The sequence below is a fragment of the Mitosporidium daphniae genome (assembly GCF_000760515.2).
Source record: "Mitosporidium daphniae strain UGP3 chromosome Unknown contig-5, whole genome shotgun sequence".
Classification (NCBI taxonomy): domain Eukaryota; kingdom Fungi; phylum Microsporidia; genus Mitosporidium; species Mitosporidium daphniae.
In genome coordinates this window covers 72580-94646 of record NW_013546178.1, presented here as the reverse complement: position 1 = coordinate 94646, position 22067 = coordinate 72580, and the positions used below count along the sequence as shown (strand labels likewise).

General features: G+C 44.7%; 13 protein-coding genes across 13 annotated transcripts; 5 read left to right on the top strand and 8 right to left on the bottom strand.

The window, feature by feature from the left end:
* Positions 1-245: 245 nt before the first annotated feature.
* On the bottom strand, positions 246-1377 carry DI09_5p570 (uncharacterized protein; the record flags this gene model as incomplete). The annotated part of the gene is made up of 2 exons (XM_013381683.1): positions 246-528; positions 659-1377. The coding sequence occupies 2 exons, from the start codon at positions 1375-1377 to the stop codon at positions 246-248; spliced, it is 1002 nt and encodes a 333-aa protein (XP_013237137.1).
* A 235-nt stretch (positions 1378-1612) lies between these two features.
* DI09_5p560 (subfamily B (MDR/TAP) ATP-binding cassette protein) lies at positions 1613-3250 on the bottom strand (the record flags this gene model as incomplete). The annotated part of the gene is made up of 2 exons (XM_013381682.1): positions 1613-2938; positions 3053-3250. 2 exons carry the CDS (start codon positions 3248-3250, stop codon positions 1613-1615), a joined length of 1524 nt encoding a protein of 507 aa, XP_013237136.1.
* A 222-nt stretch (positions 3251-3472) lies between these two features.
* On the top strand, positions 3473-4232 carry DI09_5p550 (uncharacterized protein; the record flags this gene model as incomplete). The annotated part of the gene is made up of 2 exons (XM_013381681.1): positions 3473-3645; positions 3686-4232. The coding sequence occupies 2 exons, from the start codon at positions 3473-3475 to the stop codon at positions 4230-4232; spliced, it is 720 nt and encodes a 239-aa protein (XP_013237135.1).
* A 737-nt stretch (positions 4233-4969) lies between these two features.
* Positions 4970-7489, top strand: DI09_5p540 (uncharacterized protein; the record flags this gene model as incomplete). Its single annotated transcript, XM_013381680.1, has 1 exon — positions 4970-7489. The coding sequence occupies one exon, from the start codon at positions 4970-4972 to the stop codon at positions 7487-7489; it is 2520 nt and encodes an 839-aa protein (XP_013237134.1).
* A 57-nt stretch (positions 7490-7546) lies between these two features.
* On the bottom strand, positions 7547-9787 carry DI09_5p530 (uncharacterized protein; the record flags this gene model as incomplete). The annotated part of the gene is made up of 5 exons (XM_013381679.1): positions 7547-7705; positions 7781-8055; positions 8239-8479; positions 8582-9442; positions 9545-9787. 5 exons carry the CDS (start codon positions 9785-9787, stop codon positions 7547-7549), a joined length of 1779 nt encoding a protein of 592 aa, XP_013237133.1.
* A 405-nt stretch (positions 9788-10192) lies between these two features.
* On the top strand, positions 10193-12127 carry DI09_5p520 (uncharacterized protein; the record flags this gene model as incomplete). Its single annotated transcript, XM_013381678.1, has 3 exons — positions 10193-11116; positions 11164-11900; positions 11947-12127. 3 exons carry the CDS (start codon positions 10193-10195, stop codon positions 12125-12127), a joined length of 1842 nt encoding a protein of 613 aa, XP_013237132.1.
* Positions 12128-12146: 19 nt separating this feature from the next.
* Positions 12147-13320, bottom strand: DI09_5p510 (uncharacterized protein; the record flags this gene model as incomplete). The annotated part of the gene is made up of 2 exons (XM_013381677.1): positions 12147-13009; positions 13113-13320. 2 exons carry the CDS (start codon positions 13318-13320, stop codon positions 12147-12149), a joined length of 1071 nt encoding a protein of 356 aa, XP_013237131.1.
* Positions 13321-13897: 577 nt separating this feature from the next.
* DI09_5p500 (uncharacterized protein) lies at positions 13898-14474 on the top strand (the record flags this gene model as incomplete). The annotated part of the gene is made up of 2 exons (XM_013381676.1): positions 13898-14113; positions 14145-14474. 2 exons carry the CDS (start codon positions 13898-13900, stop codon positions 14472-14474), a joined length of 546 nt encoding a protein of 181 aa, XP_013237130.1.
* Positions 14475-14538: 64 nt separating this feature from the next.
* Positions 14539-16162, bottom strand: DI09_5p490 (uncharacterized protein; the record flags this gene model as incomplete). Its single annotated transcript, XM_013381675.1, has 2 exons — positions 14539-15767; positions 15886-16162. The coding sequence occupies 2 exons, from the start codon at positions 16160-16162 to the stop codon at positions 14539-14541; spliced, it is 1506 nt and encodes a 501-aa protein (XP_013237129.1).
* Positions 16163-16417: 255 nt separating this feature from the next.
* DI09_5p480 (uncharacterized protein) lies at positions 16418-18048 on the bottom strand (the record flags this gene model as incomplete). The annotated part of the gene is made up of 3 exons (XM_013381674.1): positions 16418-16568; positions 16594-17863; positions 17928-18048. The coding sequence occupies 3 exons, from the start codon at positions 18046-18048 to the stop codon at positions 16418-16420; spliced, it is 1542 nt and encodes a 513-aa protein (XP_013237128.1).
* A 154-nt stretch (positions 18049-18202) lies between these two features.
* On the bottom strand, positions 18203-18614 carry DI09_5p470 (uncharacterized protein; the record flags this gene model as incomplete). The annotated part of the gene is made up of 2 exons (XM_013381673.1): positions 18203-18460; positions 18501-18614. The coding sequence occupies 2 exons, from the start codon at positions 18612-18614 to the stop codon at positions 18203-18205; spliced, it is 372 nt and encodes a 123-aa protein (XP_013237127.1).
* A 248-nt stretch (positions 18615-18862) lies between these two features.
* DI09_5p460 (uncharacterized protein) lies at positions 18863-20187 on the top strand (the record flags this gene model as incomplete). Its single annotated transcript, XM_013381672.1, has 4 exons — positions 18863-18917; positions 18961-18998; positions 19025-19669; positions 19699-20187. 4 exons carry the CDS (start codon positions 18863-18865, stop codon positions 20185-20187), a joined length of 1227 nt encoding a protein of 408 aa, XP_013237126.1.
* Positions 20188-20855: 668 nt separating this feature from the next.
* On the bottom strand, positions 20856-22043 carry DI09_5p450 (uncharacterized protein; the record flags this gene model as incomplete). The annotated part of the gene is made up of 1 exon (XM_013381671.1): positions 20856-22043. The coding sequence occupies one exon, from the start codon at positions 22041-22043 to the stop codon at positions 20856-20858; it is 1188 nt and encodes a 395-aa protein (XP_013237125.1).
* Between the last annotated feature and the right edge of the window lie 24 nt (positions 22044-22067).

Here is a 22067-nt window from a genome sequence, read left to right as displayed (position 1 = left end):
AGCCGACGTCAACATTGACATCGATAGCCGAAATCAACATTGAGATCGATAGCCGAAATCAACATTGAGATCGATAGCCGACGTCAACATTGACATCGATAGCCGACGTCAACATTGACATCGATAGTCGACATCAGCAGCCACCATTAACAACTAGCAACAGCAGTTATACAGATAACAGCGGTAGTAATAGTAGAAGTAATCTCGTCATAATATATTGAGTACAAAGGGCCAATAGAGTGAGACTACATATCTTCGTAGTATTGAGCGACGGGGCTGGGAGAGCGGACGTCATCATTATTGAAAGAGCTTCCCTGTGTTCTTCTGCTGGGCGAGGAGTAGCCCGAGCCCCAAGAGGAGGTGCGCTGAGCATCAGAACCCGGAGCAATAGACGAGGGTTGCTCAAATCTGCTCGAGGGGTTGCTAGTAGGAGGAGAGCGAGGATTGTCAAAGCGAGATGCCGGAGATCTTGATCTGTTATCACGATAACGACGAGAGCCATCCTCTTCTGAAGTACCGCGACGAGATCTAGAAATTATGTCCGCAAAATGTACGGGCAAGCGATAGCCTTGTGATCTGGACGGCCACATTCGAAGCAGCCTGGTGGTCGGCGATGAAAACCTCTAGTTGAAGGATAAATCACTCCACAATGGCTTACGGTTCATATTCAGGCGGATTTCTTCCGCCAAACTCGCTGGGGTTTGCTCCAGGTCCGTAGCCGCCTCTACGTGGGTAGTCATAGCGGTCATCCTCTGGCGGGTATCTCATGGAGGGCGGTCTTTCATGAAATCCGCCCGGTGGTGAATATGCGCGACGACGAGCATTGAAACCATCACGACCCCGATAGTCGCCAGGAGGTGGGTAATATTCATCAGGGCGATAATGAGGTGGAGCCCCACCTCCCCTCATTTCACGATCCATTCGAAGTGCTCCCGATGGGGCAGGCGAAGCAGGGTCATTATAAGACGCGGAAACAGAAGAGCCTGAACCGGGGGGCGGCGGAGGAGGCAGCATGCCCCCACGGCGTCCGCCGACATCTCTTTCGCCTCGGGGATCAAAGCGGTCTCTGGGCCCATACTCATATCTGCCCCTTTCGTAGAGATTTCTGGAATCCAGACCATCTCGAGAATCATATCTGTTATAGTTCCGCCTGCCATACTCTTCAACATCAGGTCCATTTCGAAATGGGCGGGGACGGTCAGAATCGGGATAATATCGGTTGTTATCAAAGCGACGAAAAGAGGAGCGACGAACACCGCCATCGCTTACCCCACCCTCGACCTCTGATTTGGCCAGTTCGACGGTGATCGTATCTCCGGCCAATTGCGAGCCATTGAGCTCCTTAATTGCCTCCTGGGCCGAAAGAGGAGTATCCATGTGCACAAATGCGAAATTTTGCTGTTACATTAGGGTGTATTAATGATACCTTCATGTGTACATGCGATACCTTTCCATACTTTGAAAAAAGGTCACTTAGATCTTGCTCCGAAACACGGTTTGAAATGCGTCCGACAAATACCTTCGACATAATAAAAATTTCTGAATCACAAAAATCAAACTTGCACCATTTTAGATTTACGTAAAATTTCAATTTTATTCTTTAAATTTAAATTTAAATTAATTCGATCTTCAAATCTGCAATTGCAGCTGTGGCTTCTTTGTGTGTAATAATGACGATGGAAATTCCGTCTGCAGCAAGCCGTTGGAGCATTTTGTGAATCAAAGACTCATTCTCGGTGTCTAGGGCAGAAGTAGGCTCATCTAAAATCAAGATAGAAGCATTTTTGATCAAAGCCCTGGTTAATGCTATTCGCTGCCTTTGGCCTCCGGAAAGGGTACATCCCCGCTCTCCTATCACTGTGTCATATCGATTGRGAAGATTTTCAATGAACCCATGAGCATTTGCGAGTTTGGCTGCTTCCATTATTTCCTGATCCGAGGCACCTATCTTCCCATAGGCAATGTTGTTGGCGATGCTCTCTTGGAACAACTGGGGATCTTGTGGCACGACCGCAACTTTTTCCTTCAGCCAATTTAAGTCGATCGATTCCAAATTATGTGTGTTGTCAATCATAATTTTTCCAGATGACACGGGATACAATCGCAGTAAGAGAGAAATAAGCGTGGACTTCCCCTTTCCACTTGGACCTACCAAGACGGTGATTTTTCCTGGACAAGCAAGCTGTGGTGCAGTGAACCCATCGAGGATATACTCGCCCTCTTTGCCAAAATAGGTAAACTTTACATTTTCAAATGAAACATGTCCCCGTAAAATGGGCGACTCGAGCTCGCGAGCACGGGGTTCCCTCAAAATGGGGCCCAGCAAAGGCGCTATGCGTTCAAATGCACCGTATCCTTTAAGAAATTCCGAAAAAACATTAGAAAGACCTAGTAATTTAATGAAAGGCCGATTATTACGAGATACGGAGCCTCCAACGTACGCGGTATACATCAAAAATGAAGTGAGAGCGCCTATGGTTATCTCATTTGCAAGTATCATAGAGCTAGAGAGTGATAGTAAAAATATCAAAGACGCATTTGCCAGCGCGCCAGTCATTGCGTACATTGACCCGGCAGCAATACTTTCCTTTCGAGCAAGGGCAAGTATAGATTCGATTTTCTTGCTGAAAGCGGAAGATTCCTCCTTTTCGCGGCCAAAGATTTTTACGGTCTTGATGCTCGAAAAGCGCTCCTCTGCAAAAGAAAGGCATGCAGAAAGCGATTCTTGCGATTGGAAGGATATTTTTTTGACAATTTTTCCAAAAAAGATTCCCAGAATTGCTATTGGCGGAAGGATTCCAATCAGACATGCGCACAATTTTGCACTGATCCCATACATCATTACAGTGCCAACGATGCCCTGCCCTACATTTTTAATTGCATCGGACAGGTTTGACGTGATTGCCTTCCCTGCAATGGGAGCGTCAGAAGCGAACCTCTAAGGTAATTATTGCGATCTCTGAATTGATACCGTTATGATATCTCCAGTTGAGCCCTTGTCAAAAAATGACATCTCCTTCGAGAGGTATGCGTCGAAAAGGGCCTTTCTAACATTGTTGACTATTTTCTCGTTGGCCCATTTGAAAATTGCAATTCTTCCAAAGTTAATGCCTGTTCCTGCAACAAAAACTGCAGACATTGTGGTGAGAAGAGGAATAACATTGCTCGAAGAGCTTTGATCAGAAATGGAATCCAAAACTTGCCCAATCCCATGAGGGACGTACATGGAAATGGACGTTGAACCGACCATTAATAGTGATCCAACTAACAGGGAAAATATACCTTCTTACATGCCAGCAGGCGCGATTCGGGAAGGAGAAGCGAGAAGTAGGACGACAACTTGCCCTTGGCAAATGTAGAGGGATTTGATGATGCCCTGAAAATTTTGCCCAACGACGGCAGAAACTTGAGCCTCGCACACGAGAAAAATGGACGTTTGTCCATTTGAAGAATAAAATTTTAAATTCACGAGATGCTTATATTTGGGCATCGGGGCTTCTGCCATTTGTATCCCGAAAATACTATTCTATCGCACCTTAAAGCTATAGACGCGGGAGCTATGGGGATTGAGACCGATTTGCGAATCACATCTGATGACGAGATCATTTTGATGCACGATACTACGTTGGTTTGTTTTCCTTTATTGTAGGGTTGATAGAACAACAAATGGAACAGGCGTGGTTAGTGATCTTCCATATCACGGCTACATTGACCATTTGAGAACAAAAAACGAAAGCCAATGCATCCCTTTGCTGAAGGACCTGTTGAATTCTCTCCTGCAGCCACCCTATGACCGATGTACGGTTGTTTTAGACATCAAGGAGGACAATCCTATTGCGATTCTTGATAAATTACAAGCGATCCTATCGATACATGATTTTACTCCCGAAAGGCTAATACTAGGGGTGTGGAACCAAGAGTTCCTCTTCAAGGCGAAGGAGTTATTTGCTAACCGCCATCAAATCATGCTGATTCACGAGCATTGGCCCCCAAAATCGACCTCTTCATTGGCTATTCCAGAAGAAGCATTGGCCTCTGACCTGATTGACATTTTTTCCATCGATTGGGATGCCGTCAAAAAAGCTCCATCTCAGGTTATTGATCGTGTCCATCAAGCCCACAAATTGATATTTGTATGGGTGTTGAACTCAACGGCAGACATTGAAATGGCAAGAACAGCCGGATTTAACGCCGTTATAACGGACTGTCCAAACCTTGCCAAAAAAAGCTAGGAAAGCCGTACCCGATTTTTTAATGAATTTGGAAATTCCAAGCTATCATAGACGGGTGTCTTTCAGATTAGCTGTGGCGCTCTCGGTTCGATTTAGGCGCTATTGTTGGCTCTCTAACCCTAAACCCGTCGATTGCACCAGTGAGTGGTTGAAGCTCACCAGGTGTCTCAACCCCAATTCAAACATGGGACGCCCAGGATGCTGCAATAGCTCTGGTCTTGCATACATAAAGGCCGCTTTGTGAACGGATATTGTGGAGCCAAATTCTTAATGCGTGCTGATTTTACTTGTTTGCTTAGCACACACGAGCAATTGTACATCATGTGAGCAAACGCGTTAATTTGATTTGACCCGAAAATTTCAAATTAATTCAACTGTGAAATGAGGGTGTTTGCAAGCATCCAATTGCATGCCATTCTTTTGGCAATGCATGCGCGTATGTATGACCGCACGGACATGTGCCGTTCCCGCATTTCAGGGGTTTCGTGCCATTTGCGGCGTTCCAGGCCTTTTATGCAATGGAGTGTGCACTTTTTGAATTAGGGTTAAGTACAATTCACAACGTACTTCACTTGGAGTCTCTTTTAAAAATGTGGATTTTTAAATTTTGTCTGAAACCATCACACAAAGAACGGAAAGTGCCTATTTGCCGAATTTTAAAGCAGAACTTCACAATTCACCTATGGGAAGAACCCTTAGCTCTTTAAATCTATGCATTTGCGGCCCATCACCGCACAATGAGCCCGAGAGAAAAAAAGGTCCGGTTTACCGGGAGAACTTCATCACAACTGGAAGACGAAGACGATGATGATGACGATGCTCTTTTGGTTAATAGTAGAACATCAAACTTTTCCGGCTATTTAAAAAAGCACCTCTTATATCTGTTCTTGTTTCCCATTTTTATTTCATTGCCATATCTGGCGTACAAATACATATTTGAGGGAGGAGGGGAAGGCCCCACATGGTACTTTTTATCGCTTTACGACTGGACCATCTTAATTGCAAGTAATGTTTTGGTGTTGCTCTTGATCTCTTTTTGTGTACGAATACTGCAGGATATCAGTGTTCAAGTGACACCAAGGAGACATTTCTATGTTGTTCGCGTATTGAGAAGATCTAGAACCAAAATAATTATGAGCTTCTATTTTATTGCTGCCCTTATTCTTTTGGACATTTATACTCCGCAACAATGCAGAGATACCATCAGTGAAAATTCTTATACTAAAGCTTCCAATAGAAATGCCATAACCGACCCCATTCTCTCCTCTTTTATGGAACAATTCAAACTTTCTTCCTTTTCTTTCAAAGATCCCCATTTTTTGAATGCATACGCAGAAGAAGAAGGCGGAAAAGACGATCAGAATGGAGGCGGAAAAGGCGACGGAAGTGGCGGAGAAAAAGATTCCTCTTGTGTTTATGCCTTTTCTATTGCAAAAAAGGCCATCAAATGTGCGTTGGTAACGCTTATTGGAGTCACAGTATCAAAGATTCTGGTAATGCTGGCATCCATCCTTTATCAGGACCAGGTATATCGAGATAGAATTTTACTCAATCGGTACCATCTCTTTGTGACACATCTCCTATTTTCGGTGTGCAGATTTGAGGGTGCCAAAAAGGGGCTGCTCTATACGCCAGCCAATATGCAGCCAAAAAGACCTCGCTCGGCCATCTATTCTTCCATGAACTCTTTCAATGAAGAATCAGATGCGGAGGATGGCGAAAATGAAGAAGAAGAGCTTTGCAATCTGACCCAAGATGATCTTGATGACGATGTCGATGAAGAGTACTATTCTTTGAACAGGGACGACGATGAAGATAACTTGCTCCCTCTAAATGCATCGTCCTCTCATCACCAGCAGACACGGCCCATGACGACTCCTGTAATCCAGGCAGAAGGACTTGTCCGGGCCCTCAGGAATCTTTTTGGCGTCACCAGCAGCTCAATTGAGGGAACAAACTTTGCCTCAAACGCTTCAGACTTGCGCCTATTGACAGAAAAAGACTGGGTCAACTTTTCCACCTTCAAAAAGAACGTCGGAATCTTTGGACCTGATTTTTCCCTCATGATAGCAAAGGAGACATCTTCATCCGATGTGGGGCTTCCAATTCCAGAATGTAAAAAGCGAGGGGCGTTCATCTTTGACGTCTTGACATGTGGAAAGAACCCCTCCATTGACCTAAATTGTGATAATGCTGCCCACAAGCCTGAAGGAGAGTCTTTTCTTCCTTCTGGGTATTACAGCAAGGACCTGCTTGTGCCCCCTCTTCACCAGGGTGACTTTTTCCGTCTTTTTGCGTCCAAGGAGGCCGCTTCGGAGATCTATTCTGTGTTTGATTTGAACCTCGATGGAAATGTAACGCGTTCGGAGCTCAAGCAAGTCTTTGTGCAGGTTCATAAGGATTATCGCAATTTGGTACGCTCGGTTTCTTCCTCTGCAGAAGCTTTGAGAGCCCTGGATATGGTACTAAACATTTCCACTTCTCTAATCCTTCTTTTAATCTACGGGGTAATCTGGGGTGCCAATGTCTCTTCTATTTTGACCCTTACACTTTCCTTCATCTTGGCCTTAAATGTGGTCATTGGCGATTGGGCAAAAAGCGCCTTTGACTCGTTGATGTTCCTTTTTGTGTGCCATCCCTTTGATATTGGCGACGAGGTTACCGTTGAGGGCGATCCAAAGCGCTATGTGATTTCCCGCGTGGATGTTTTGAAAACTGCCATGCGAGACTCCACAGGAGTCGAGATATACATGCCCAACCCGGTGCTTCTTCGCAAGAACATCACCAATTGGAAACGCTCTAACGAGCAATGGGAGCAGGTGAATCTGTATCTAGGCTGCGACACAACGGAAGAGCAAATTTACGCCTTTCGTGCTCGGCTAACCGAATTTCTGAAGACACAAGGAAGGCATCTGTTTCATGGCAGCTTTGAGCCAGACTTTACCCCAATTATTGGGGAAAATCTGGATATTCTTACGTTGAAATTTAGGATTCCCTGTAAGCTGACGCTTGACACGCGTCGCCAAGTGGAGAGACATCGCCTGCTGCAGAATTACATCCGATGTGATTTGGAAACTTTGGGAATCACCTATTATCCAAGAGGACCCTCTTCAAATCCGTTGACTTTTTCCAAGGAGCGCTCGTCGTTTTTGAAAGCATTTTCCAAGGCCGTCCGAAAGGATCCCCTTCTTGCCGAAGACGCCGCAGGGATTGCCTTTACCATGAACATGTTCCAACCGACACCAGGGAAGGCGTAATTAAAAGTTGCCCATCAAATGCTCCCATGGGAGAGCCGCGATTGCAAACACATAAATTTATTCAAACTCAACCAGAGAAAGTGTGCTTAAGCATTGAGATGGAGCACGGCCATTGCTGTCGAGCAGCTTCCGAAGAAGAGCTGGGGTTCTCAGCCAAATGCTGAGCTGGCGAAGACGCACAGGACCCTCAAGATGTGCGGATATTGCATTTTGGACCTATCGTTAAAGAATCAACCAGCATACCTGCCGTGAGCAGCAGATACAGTCTTCACTTGCAGAGAATGAATTTACAAGCTGGGAAAAGGATGACAAATCTCCTCGTATTTGGTGGGGCGGAGATCCCAATGGATGTTTGGCATCGTTTGCTGGATCTTTTCTATAGAAAAAATACGACACCCAAAAGTACTGCACACAGGCGGCAAAAAGCTCGACGCTCATCCCAGAAGCAATCATGGAAAGGCCGGACCGGGAAATGGTGCATGCCATGTCTATGGGACGCTCTGGAATTTGCTTGTAATTAGCGTTATATGTGGGAGATATACTGCGTCTGGCACTGCATATGGGTCCTGGCAAAAATAGCACCCAAGCGATGTGGTGTCAGGTGCGCGTGGACTCGACGCGGTATTGTGTGTATTGGCCCCGTTTCGCATTACAAGGAAGGAGTCAAACCCAATTGCAGCCGTTATCACCAGCTAGGAGGAAGAGGAGGTTATTTATCAAAGGCAGCCCCACCTTGTTGTGATGGAGACCTAGCACAGAGGGCAGCCACCGGCTTTCTCTAGTATCTGTGACCAGGAATAGTACGTCAGCATCAACCACAAAAGCCTCAAGCTCTTGGATTTCGTTCTGCGAAACGGTACATTGACCCAGGGTGGGGATATTCATAACAATGCCCTTGGAATTGACCAAAGGATAGATCATGGTTAGCGATTGCGCAGCCATCTCGGCCTTGTTGGAAGAACCCATAGTGGTGGAGTATGAATACAGGGACTGTCTCACGGGATTCGATAACGAGACAACTCCACTGTCAATAAATGTGATGTTGGTAACGCCCCATCCCTACACAATATAAGAAGGCCAAGGCACGCATACCAATAACGCTCTAGCGATGTTGCATCCCAACGTACCGGCACCACAAATCAATACGCGCTGAGAAGACAAGCGCTCAAGATTGAGGTCCGGCAGCACCCTCCATTTCATCAAGTTCAAATTTAGAGAAAGAGAAGACTTTAAAATATCCATCGGATTGCAATAGTCGGAAAAGTTGACCGCAAACTCCTTCACCAGGCCGTTGGACTCCGTTTGCCATCCCGTGAGCGCAAACAGATCCTCCGGGTTTTTGGCCGAAAAATCGGTGCATGGAAATTCAGAAAACGACACGTGAACAAAACATTCGTTCATATTTGCAGACGCATGGAACTTGATTTTTTGCGCCCCGTTTTCATGGAAAACTTCATACAGGTCGGACTGGTATAGCGGTAAGATCCGAAACTCTTTTATCCGAAAGAGCTTGTACAAAAGGATGATGTAATTTCGAATAGGCCAGCTCAATAGGAAGCTTGAAGCCTGTTTTTTAAAGGGAATGAACACATCATTTCTGATGCCAAAGAAAAAAGAGTCAAAATTTGCACATTTTTTTGCAAATTCGCAAGAATGTGAGTACGAAAGAGGATGAAGGGTGAAGAGATCCGGTTCCGGTTGCTGCTGCTCCAATTTGTTGTCTGAACTGGATGTGGCGCAAAAGAAGATCGGCACTTTGTGCGCATTTAAAATAAAATTTGTCGAGTGGGACAGGCTATGATTTAACAAGATTTTGGGCGAAAAAAAGGCTGGAAACACATAGGAATACTTGTAGTTGAAGGCCTTGAGGTCGGCATATACAAAGAGAACAAAAGACAGCAGGTAAAATGGATCGCCCTGCTGAATGGAGCTGATTGACATCTGCTCCCATACCTAGCCCAGGTGAATGGAAATTAAGTTTACAATTTTTGAGACCGAGGAGAGGGCCGATTTTTTCCAAGAGCCCGATTTGTAGTTTGAGAAGGTATTGCTTACCAAAAGATGGCCTGGAATGGCAAACGAAGAATGTTTTGCGTCTGCATCCAAGTTGGCCTGCTCTTTGTTGAGAAAGGAGTTGGCGTCCAGCTTCACAAAGGCGTGACTTTTCCCGACATCCAAAAATCCCCAAAGTGGGAAGGGGCCCTCTTCCAGTTTGAACCTCTCCAGTTTCAAGTGATGCAACGAGCTCCAAAAGGAAATTGGGTCAATTTGCAGGGACGGAAGTACAAAGGAACCCATGATGATGTCTATGGTATTGGGCACCAAAAACAAAATGCCAACAATGGCGATCACCACATGATCAGAGATGCATCCAGCCAACCATTTAAGTTTAGTCCAATTAAAATCGGGGCGAAAACAGCGTCACGACGGGCCGGACGTTCAATTGAACAAGTTTGACAAGCGTGCCGATTTTAAATTTTCCGGATTTGCACGGTTTTGAATACCCAACAACCCATTTGCATCATTAAATTCGGGGCAATTAAAGCATTGTTGCATTTCCAGCATTTTGACCAGTGCATCTTTGCTTTTTAAATCGACACATCCACAGTGCTCAATTCCACTTTGGTAGGCTTTTTTTTTTCGATTTTTCACTTTTTTCTTTTCACCATTATTGGTAAGATCGGCGAATTAATCAGCTTTGCCATGCCAAAGAAAAAACAAATCACCCCCAATCCGCTTGTTGGCAATGGGTCGAGCCCCCAAAGCAAAAATGAGGATGCACCGCCAGCCTCCTGCTTGCCTTCCATCTCGAGTGTTGAGTTCAAGCCGGTCGGGCTGTACAATTTAGGAAACACCTGCTTTTTCAACTCCACGCTGCAGGCTCTCCTTGCCACGGAGTCCCTGATTTCGAAGCTCGGGATCCCTTCCGTTCTATACACATACGACCCTTCAAGTTTGGGGGAGAAATCTCCAAAACTCCGGGATTCCGAGCCCTCGGCCCTGATTTCAGAGGCCTCAAATATCATCTGCGAGGATTTCCAGAAATTGGAGGAAAACTTTTTGGATTACGATGAGCCGGTGAGTCGCTTGTTTCCGCATAGCGTCAATTCGTTGAATGGAACCACCGAGATTTCGTCCTTTTTGTCAAAGTCGATCCAATTGCTTGCGCTGATGAGCACGTTTCGTTCATTCGCCATTGAGATTCGCAAGGATTTTTTCCTTTCCTCGCTTACGCAAAGCCAATCGTTTTCGTATTCGCCTAGAACTTTTCTGACGCGAAGCTCAAGCGCTCTAACTTGCCCAACGGCGTGCCCCAAGGCATTGTTTTACTCGATTGCGTTCAAATGGCCTGTATATAGACGGCTACGGCAGCAAGATGCACACGAATTTCTGCGCCTTTTTTTGGGGTTTCTTGGCGACGAAGAGGAGAAAATTATTTTGAAAAAAAAATCCGAGCAGCGGGAAGACCGATGTGCCCAACCCGTGGAGAGCCCCTATGTTTTAATTGAGCACACTCCGAAGCGCGGAGAGGCGGAAAAAAGTGCTGCCGCCATTTCGCCAACAATTGTGAACCGCGTGTTTGCTGGCTTGACGGCGTCCACGATTCGCTGCCACCATTGCAACAATGTAATGCCTTCGTATTTATAAACGCTGCCTAGATTTCGACAGTAAAGGAGCCTTTTTTGGACATAAGTCTTGATCTGGTTCCTTCACCAAAAAAAACACCTCTTTTCCCGAGCTTCTCGTCTGGAGTTTCTCTTGTTGCGTTATTGGAGAAATATTTTGAAGTGGATCACCTGAACGACAACTATTTATATGACTGCGAGCATTGCTCTCGATTGGCAAAGGGTGAGTCGATTCCGAAGGCCAGCAATAGCAGCACCGATAGCCATTTGACGGGCAGCAGCGAAGAAAAGGAAGATGGCGCACAAAGTTTGCCGCGCCAATCCGAGGATGGCGAGGCTGCAGCAGAATCCTATCTTGGCTCACTTTCAGATAGCCTTTCAAGTATTTCTATTTCTTCGCAGACCGATTCGTGCGACTTGCTCAAACCCCCGAAACTCGGAAGCAGCAATGGAAGCTTTAATGCAGCGCCCAGCTCCTCGTGCACTAAAAAGCTACCAACTTTTAGAAAGGCAGAAAAGTGGTATCGCATTGAGATCTTCCCGGAAGTCCTTGTTCTTCACTTGAAACGCTTTTCGTCCGTTTCTCGAGGACGCTTTGCCAAAAGCGCGGAAAGGGTTATTGTCCCTCCGCAACTGGACATGTCGCCGTTTTTCAACGGTGAAATGCTGCCAAACACCAAGGTTTTATATGAGCTATATGCACTTGTTATCCACATTGGGTCCACCATGGAGTCTGGACATTATGTTGCCCACGTGCGAATGAACACTGCGTCTGGTCCCTTTTGGTACTATTGCAGTGACTCTACAGTTTACAAAATTGACGCCTCAAAGGCATACTCGACAGATGCCTACATTTTGTTTTATAAAAGAATATCATGAAGACAGTGATGGTGGTGGTAGTGATGGTGGTGGTAGTGATGGTGGTGGTAGTGATGGTGGTGGTAGTGATGGTGGTGGTAGTGATGGTGGTAGTAGTGCCGGTGGTGGTGCTCGTACACACCTCGATGCATAGGTGGTAGGGTTAGATAAATTCATTGAACTTTATTTTGCTTGTGCTTATGGAAGCAGTTATTGCAGGAATCTGTTTTAAATACATTCTTCGCAAACTCGTTGCAGCCACAAACAAAGCAAGCCGGAATGGTGGATGACATAGGCGAGGTCCCCGAGTGTGCACCGACATCGACCGCCTTTTGAGCATGTAGACTGCCATTGGAGCTGGACGGGGTGGTTTTGGCGCTCCCGGAGACCGGGAAAGGCTTCGAAATGGGCGCCACATGTAACCCTGTCGATGAAGAGTTCAAGTGCGTGCTTGAAGACAAAGAACACGAAGAAGAAGGAGACGTGGTTTGGGTAGAATTGGTCTCACCGGTCCGAAGCAAAGCGGATAAATCGGCCTCTGACCCCACAAGCTCAACGTAAGCAGACGGAAATATTCCCGTTTCGTTTTTACTGTTCACGCCAGACCACCAGCCGCTGTTCGCCGCTCCATCGGTCCTTGTGGTTGGAGACAAACAAAGCGGGTTTTTGCTTGTCAAGTGCAGAATCTCTCCCTCAGTTAGGCCTAGTTCTCCGGAAGACCTTTCGGCCATAAAGTCGTATTTGGCTCTGACCTTGACAACGGCTTCTCCGAGACCCCTATTCTTCAACAGCGGAATCTCTTCATTGTTACTGATCCCAAGCGACGATATGGAAGATGATAGATCGTCTTCTGAGCGACGAGCCTTGCAATGCAGCAAAGGCGCTTCGTTTAAATCGATGCTAAAATTAGGAAACCAGCCCCAAACCCTAAATGACCAAAGATTGTGTCCTTTTCTTGGACCATCAGCGCATTTCCGCTTTTGTAGTACTCCGCCAGAGCTTCCATAAAGTAATACAGGCCGGTAGATATGTCCAACTAAAAAAAGGCATAAAATGTACACCTCTGTATCCTTCAGTCTTTGCATAATGTCCTCCAAATCCGAAATGCTTTGCAAATACTTTGAGTGCAGAGCATCAACCTCCAATTGAAGTGCCGGCTTTTCCTTTTTGCTCCGCCTGAGCTTGTTGAGTTTGGAATCGTAGTCCAGACGCCGATTTGAGAGTTTTTTCTTCAAAGCCTACACTAGTTGCAGCGAACCAACAAATACCTGGTACTCTTTGATCAACGATAGCATTTGTCCCAGTTGTTCCAGTAGAGAGCTTTTGCCATCCGAGTACTAGGGCCATTACTTAACGAGGGTTACAAATTTGAGCTCTTGGCTCGCTAGCTTTTGCAAAATCTCGCCACTTTTGACCAAGGCGCCGCCTATCAGATTATGTGTTAATGCCAAAGCAAACCATAAGACGTTTCAATGCCGACGATTCTTCCCTGCTTTGTCATGTGCATCCCCAGCGTTTCAAGTGGGTGTAGCTTCCTCGTGTCCAACGGGTTGATTCTCTTTTTTTCTGGGCAAGTAAATTACGCAAGCAAACCAAATGTTTTCAAAAAAACCACCAGTGTGCCATGCAGATTTTCAAGCCCTTCTTTCCTCAATTCGGTCTCTGCGCTGAGGTTTTTGAACTCGTTGGCTGCTTCCGTCTTGCGCTCTGTGCCCAGACGCTCTCCGGTCCACTGGGAAATAAGCAATGTGTGATTGACAACCTGTCTAAACTGGCCAAATTTCTTCGTTATCGTTGATGCCATAAATATCGAGAATTGATACCGCTGCCTATTTAGAAATTGTATCAGGCAGACACCCAATCATAGCGTTCAAAAGGGCAATTTAAAATAAAAAAATTGAGCTTAAAATTAAAATTTTAACAAATGTCCACCGTGGAGCTTTCCCTGCCTGTTTCCGCGCCCCCTCCTGACAACCAGCCGGTATCGGGTAGAAAAGGCAGCAAAAAAGAGGCGCCCATCAAAATGAGCAATGTGGTTTATCTCGGCCATATCCCACATGGATTCTACGAAGAGCAAATGAAGGCCTATTTTTCTCAATTTGGAACGATTGTAAACCTTCGTCTTTCTCGAAACAAAAAAGTAAGCTTGAAAAGCCTTATGTTATTTTTAGACGGGCGCATCTAAGCATTACGCATTTATAGAGTTTAACGACCCAGATGTGGCCGAAATAGTGGCAGATACCATGAACAATTATCTGATGTTCACTTCGGTTCTCAAATGCCACGTGTTACCAGCCTCCTCGGTGCATGCTGAAATGTGGAAAGGCGCCAACCGTCGATTTGTCGTCTCAAAAAAGAAGAAAAACACAACAGATCCAACCACTCCATCTCAAGAGCAAATTGAGAAAAGATCCCTACGTCTTAAAAGGCGAAACGCATTGAAGACCAAACGCCTGCAGGCATTGGGGTTAAACTTTTTGTCAAGCGAAAGTCAAGTTTAGACTGAGGCTCCGATTGCCCAGCAAATTTAATAAATTTATTGTTCGTTAAAGTACACCAAAATTGTCAAACTTCTTCATGAGTAGCCGTAAATTCACTGCCGCTTGCAGCGTGGGCTGCAGATGTCGCCAGGGTATTATACTCCTTGTTCTTCTCAAAAAACTCGATAATAGACTCGCATTCTAAGGGGCCTTGGTATTTAATCGGCATAAAAACGGTGCAGTTGCGATGGCTTGCTTGACAAGATGAATGGGCCGGGGATTTCGGATACAGATAGATCTCAGGAAGTCGCTTATGTTTCTCGATTCCAGAATCTTTTGGAAGATCGTTAAAATCAACATTCAGCGAAACGAGCTTGGCCCTTTTATCAAGCTTTGTGGCGATGGATTTGAAAACCTCTCCAAAATCTTGACACTCTATGCACCAATCCGCATACAACTGTACAAGAACCGGCTCTTTTTTTGTGGCATCAAGGACGCTATGCTGGAAAGTATCATGAGTGATCCTATTAAGGACAGAAATACAGTTATCGTCCTGTTCGCAAGACATATCCTCGTTGGGATCTTCATTTAGATCGCCTTGAGGGTGCAATCTTTCTTCCGACCGAGAGTATGGTTCTATCTTGTGCTCGAAAATCGCATCCAAAAAGCTTGTGATCGATTCTGGCGTTAAAGTGGCAAGGCCGCATTCGGGGAATAAATAATATCTTTTCTTTTCGATAAATCCAACAGACAAAGTGGGCAGGGCACACGAAACTGGCTCTTGGATTTTGAATTCCCTTGCCAAATGCTCAGACTCTATCCAATTGGCAAAGACAAATGTAATTTTATGGCGGTAGTTTTGAAGCATAGAGTCGATTCTAGATTGCAGAATGTTCCTGTCTTCTGGAAGCAAATAGAAGAACACCCCGACCGGCAAGCCGGATAAATGGCGAAGGAGAGCATTGTCCAAAGGCGAGTAGTCCGATATCAGCGGCAAATAGCGAGCCAGTAAAGTGGAGGTAAAATTGGACCTGACACTGTCCCACTCAATTTCCTCTTGAAATCCGGAAGCGTCGGTTATCCTCACCATGGGTGCCTTGCAGATAGATGGGCAAAGCTCTTTGGATATCAATCCGAAATGGAAAAGATCTGTGGATTCTTCGGCAAGTTTTGAAAATGCCTTGCGATCCGAAGCCTCCGTAAAGCATCCGACAACCGAAGTTGCCTTTGATGAGAACGCAGTGATGGCAGAGTGTTCACTGAGCTCAACAAAAGAATTGGCGCCGAATCTAGTGGCGTAAAATACGTGCACGCCTTACTTTTGAAGCAAGTCAATGACCCTCTTGTGCTCGTAACTAAAGACCTCTTTTACATACGCCCCATTCCTAGACGGTTAGAAAATAGGCAAAGACAAACATAAAGGCAAGCAGACTCGGGTAGTTGTCAATCTTCATCGAGTCGCACAGAGTTTTCGCAGTATCGCAACGAATGCTTGCGATCCCGGGGGTTTGAGAAACAGCACCATCTGGATGCAAAGATAGCTTTTGCTTTGCAATAGAAAGCTCGGAGAGAACAAGATGGCAAAATCCGCACCCTAGAACAATAAAAGCTGCAAATCTGTTACAAGAAGCAAAAAACAAAACCAGAGATACCGGATTATTTGCCAAAAACGAGTCCAGCTCGCCTTTTGAAGAGATCGAGGTGATCATTTCTTGTTTAAAAAGGACATCTGCTCCTGCTAGCACCGATTGGGCATAGAATATGAGAAGCGGGATCGCCAATTTCATGAATAGACGATACAATGAAAGGGCAATTTAATGGACTATATATGACTAATTCAATGGAAAGAGTTACAATGCCTCCACACCAATTGGTAGCACTTCAAAACGGGTTTCGGTAAAATTTAAATGGTGAATTTAATAAACGCCAATTGCAATTTTTTAATGAACCAAACTGCGCATGCACTACACATCATCATGGCTAGGCTCTTCAAAGTCCATCGAATCGCTTCCAAATCCAGAGTCTGCATCATCATGGTCAAAATATCCATGATTGCTTTCATAATTTTGCGATATATGGTCATCCGAGTCAACAACAACAGACTTTAGTCCATGCCTACGAAATTAAAACAAATACTTACGTGCAACTGGCCACGAGAAATTCAGCAAGCTTTGTTTTGTAAGGCTTGCCCTCAAATTTGACAAATTCACTGAAGGACTTTGTTTCGGGCAAATACAGATAAAGAGCGGGGATCTTTTCTATGGTGGACTCGATCTCAAGAGGTAGGTCGTTTTGATTCAAGTCAAATTCGACAAAAAGGACTTTATCATGTTGGTCCTTGAACGAATTGGCCAATTCAAGGTAGTTTGGGGCAAAGGCAATGCATCCTTCGTGGTTGGGCACACAAAAATTGATAAAAACGGCCTTGGATGAGTTAAGCACCGTGCTCAAGCTGTTGAACACAAGCTTTTGAACGGGAGCGGAATCATTGTGGGCTGGAATCGGCTCCGATTTGTAATAAGGCGAGATTTTTCCGGCAAAAACTTCCTCAATAAAGTTGGAAATATGATCAGAGTCCAACGGAACGTCTTCGGAAAATGGGAATTTAAATCCGGTTTCCATGTCATGGATTGCAAAGCAAGGAAATTTCATTCCAGACAGACCAAGCGTGTTGGCATATATTCCATAAATGGTGGAATCAAACCAAACGATAGAGATCAAATCGGAAAACTTTTTTGCAATATCGGTCATCATTTCCTTGTATGTTTCGGCCTCTTCTGGCGTCACAAACAAGAACCCAATTGGAAGCTTTGCCTCAGAATACGACTGATACGTCTCTTCGTCAAGCTTTCCATACAGAGGGAGTTTCAAACGATGAACCTGCGTAAGAACATCGTCTTTCAAAAGGTCGCTGGTCAGATGGGTAATATTTTCAGAGATAATTAAAAAGGTTGCCTCAGGATATGGCTTCAAATGGTCGCTTTTGGAAAGATGGGTAATGGCAAACGAGGCCAAGTCTCTGTTGGCTCTGGCCATGGCTCCAACTTTTTCAATAGCCTCGAGCTTTTTTGGATGATCTTCAGGAATGATTGCAATGACGGAGTATGCTGTTTTGTCTGAAAGCATGGCAGCAAGATCTTCATCAGAATTGATCGTCGAGAATGCCGGGCTGTTTTCCTTCTTGATAAATTCAACAATTTCGGGAACTTCTCTAGCAGCGTTATTTGGATAATCTTTGACGCGAATTGCGTTGTGGAATAGGATTAGAGAAGGGTATCCGGAAATCTGGAATTTTTGACATAGTTGCGAATCATCCTCACAGCTGACCGAGTAAATATTAAAGCCAAGTTGGGAGACTGTTTTTGCTGCCTCCTCAAGCTTTGGCTTCAGCTTATTGCAATGTCCACACCCTAAAAATGTTTAGTATGCAAGGCAACTTACAGCTAGTTTGGAACACGACAAGTGCAGTTTTACCCTCAAGCTCGTGCGAAAAGTTTCCTTCATTTAAAGATACAACATGCACACAAGAATACAGGTCTATTGCAGATAGCACGAGGAACAACACACAGACGAGGATGGGGGCTTTGAAAATCATCACAATAGATCAAAAAACTGCCGTCTTAAATATCAACTTGCATGTAAATCTTAATCGCGTGCGATTAAAATCTAATTCAATTTTACAATTTAATGGTCCGTGGCAGGCAGGTCTTAAATATTTAACAAGATCGGTGTTATGTATGCCAAAATATCTACTCGATGGAAAGGGTTAACCGCATTTCATATGCATCGCCGTTGTGCGTGGTGGAGCTTGGTGATGAACAATAGTAGTTTGATAACAGCTTGTCTTTGGTAAATCCGTGCTTTGTATACAGCTGAATTGCTGCGATTCTAAATGTAGCCACGTATAATAAAATTGAAGAGATCCTTCTTTCTCTGGCGAGTTTTATTGCTTCTCCAAGCAATTGAGAGCCAAATCCTTTCCCTTGGAATTCAGGATGCACAGCTATCTATTAGGAAATTATATATGTCTGTCAAAACCTTGGATACTCGCATGCAGGCTTCTTGACGAGTATAGGACAGCAAGACATATCCAACTATCCGGTCGGTTACAGCAGAGCAAATCAGAATCGCAGATGGCTTTAAAATTTCTTTCATGTCCATTTTAATTACACAGTCCTTTTTGGAGAAGCATTTTCTATCAATTTGCTGTATGAGCGGCAAACATTTATCAAGGTCCCTATTTGGCACAACCCAAATGTGGTGCATCTATGCGGTAGAGTTTTTTCTGTAATTCCATTTTCAATGTGCAATAGCAATAATTTAAGCCAATCGAGTGGCTTCTAAAATTAAAACCTAATGTACAATCTTTAAAGCTACTTACTTTCATACTAACCCCAAGATTTCTTTTTATGCTCAAATGGATTTCTCAATTAATTTCAATAGGCGCTACATATGTGCCTAAAGGTGAAAAGCGATCGCCAAAATATTCATTCTATTCAACAAAAAGCTCGATATCACAAAAGCATTTCAATAAGGCGGGGAAAGGTAAATTTACTAGCAATCTTCCCAAGTTTGGAAGGAAGAAAGGGGGCTCTACATTTAAGGCATTTATAGAGTCCAAGCAGAAGAATCGAAAGTTGAAGAAACTAATGAAATGGAAAACAATTGCCAAGGATGCACATTTGGTAACCCCAAGTCGCTTCCAGATTGTAGCTGAATCCGATTTTTCGCAAACACCTAAAACTGGTAGGGCAATCGCTTCAGCCAAATTAAAGAAACACGAAGAGTCGTTTCAGGGTGTGGCAAAGAACCAGCCTCCAATGGCACATTCTGCCAGTCCATTTAAGGAAATAGCAGGAATCCCAAAGTCACTCTTGGATATTCTCGCATCTACTTACAAATTTTTGAGACTTTCTGAAATTCAAAAACTGGGGATACCATCAATTCTTCGCAACCATTCCACCCTGTTGGCCGCCGAAACAGGAACAGGAAAAACCTTAGCTTACCTGATTCCGATATTGGCAAAGCTAAAGCTTGATGAGAATCAAGCCCCCCCATCAACAGAAACTCCTTCAAAGAGGGATACAATAATTAGCCCTAAATCCCTCATTATTGCTCCAACAAGAGAGCTAGCGCTTCAAATCATATCTATTGTCAAACTTTTAGCAAAACAATATCATTTGAGATCCGGAATCATTCTTCCTGGATACACAAAGGTATTTATCTGGTGTTTTCACCTGCTTAGAAAGACTTGATCAAATGTGTTCCCTCTTATGCTGGGAAGCCTAGCTCTGGAATAGATATCCTTGTTACGCATCCATCTGCTTTTTCGTCGATGGTCAGAAACAAGTTGCTCTATTGGCGAGGAACAACCAATCCGCTGACATCTTCTCAATTGCCGGTTTCTAAAAAAGTGCATCCGCTAATTACGACAGATTTTCTTCGGCATCTAGTAATTGACGAGGCGGATATCTTGGCAGCGCCATCTCCAATTGAGACGGATTGGATTGCCGATCTAAAGCACTTATGCTTGCTTCCTCACCTAGCCTCACTGGTCTTTGTAACGGCCTCCATATCCAAACCTTTTTATTCAAACGTTATCAAAAATTTAGCACCAGCCGCAAAGATTATACATACAAAGGAGCTTCACAAGCCTCTCGATGTTGTTAAGCAAAAGTTTTACAAGGTCTCTTTGGCTGGATCATCAAAGCCTCGTAAGCGTATTGTTTTATAATTGAAGGCATTTGCTCAAAAATACTGAAAGGAGCCGTTGGAAGCCATGTGATGGTTTTTTGCAATACCATTGAATCGGTGGAAACCTTGGCGGAGTATTTAAAAAACTCGGAATTATCCTCGAAAGTATCGATCCTAACAGGATCGATGACAGCCAAAGTATTGTATCTCTTCCATAGCTATAGGATCGAGATGCCTCAGTAGAAGCCTTTCGAAGCGGCTCAAGCAGGGTTCTCATCTGCACTGATGTTGGGTCCCGTGGTTTAGATTTCCCAAGGGTTTGGAATGGCAATAGCTTTGCTCACACGTCGTAGGTCAATCATGTTATATTATATGACTTTCCCCGAAACGCAATTGATTTCATTCATCGTGTTGGGCGAACAGGCCGTGCAGGAAAGGGCGGACACGTCTCCAGCCTGATTGTTAATCGGGACAAACGGCTCTATAAATTTATTGAGGTAATGAAAAAAGCCTTGATCGCTCATATTAGTTGGCCATCCAGAAGCACTGTACTTTGAATACAAAACTAAATTAATAAAACTCCGTTGCAAATACAATGTGACCTGCACCACCAAACAAAGCGATGCAACGGCTACTTTCAAGTTGGGAGCCGCTAATATTTATTGACAAAAAATTGGCCACATGATGCTCGTTGCTGTGGACAGCCTGCTAATGATGTTCAACCAACAAAAGAGAATGTTGGCCACCGGCTTGGATTTGCCGGACTTTGAGCCCGGCAAGCGAAGCAAGTGATTTTGGAAGCATCAAACGCTCTGGAACATGCCGATCTTCATCGGAGCCCGCACCAAGCTGGCCCATTGCGCCAAACCCCCAAGAATATATGTTTTGATTTGTATCTACAGCCAAATTGTGATTGCTACCGGAAGCTATCATTTGAACGGGAGCTTCAAAAGAAGTCGGCGCCACCTGCATAGGGCTGTATGAGGGAGAGGTAAAATCCTTTGAAATGCCTAATTGACCACTATCTCCGCGCCCCCATGCAAAGAGACGTCCATCTGAAAGCAAAGCTAACGAGTGATGTTCTCCCGCTGAAACATCAACAATGCTGGTTCCATTGGGAATGGCAGTTGGGTATGGAAGCATTTGGGATCCAGACGAATCCCCGTTTCCTAGTTGGCCGTAATTGTTCAAACCCCAGGCAAGGATAAGCGAAGATGTAATGGCAAGCGAGTGATATGAACCGCAAGCAATTCGCGAATATGATCCAGAAGCGAGCCCATATTGAGAGAGAATGCCTTTTTTGGGGGTAATATTTACTGGCCGTAATCCATTGATTTTATGGCGGGCCAAAACACGACGGCCCAATTGTCCCTGCTCGCCAGATCCCCACGAAATAAGGGTATCTCTTGCTTCTCCCGCAATGGCAACGAGATGATTTGCACCAGCAGAAATGTCAACCACCTTCATATTATTCGTATCAAGCAAATGAGGGGTTCCTTGTAATTGGGTATTTGAGGGAGAAAATCCAAGGACCCCTTGAGAATCTCTAAACGTACCCCATGAATATACACGACCTTGGGAAGTCACCGCGGCAGATATTGAATCTCCACAAGTGATTTGAATGATCCGCTCGGAAGGCATAAGGGGAAGAGCAATGATTCCAATATTCCATTCTGGCTCATCATGACCGAGGGCTTTTTCGTCATTGCATCCCCACGAATAAAGTGTGCCGGACGAAGATAGGGCCAAATTATGAAGACCGCCTGCACTCACAATGGTAATGTCTTTGTCGTCGAAAAAAGGTACCACCATAGGCCGCTCCAGCTCCGTAATATCCTCGCCAAGCCCCAGCTGCCCACAATCGCCAGAACCAAAAACTACTACCTTTGTGGGCATGAAAAATAAGTACTTTTAATTTTT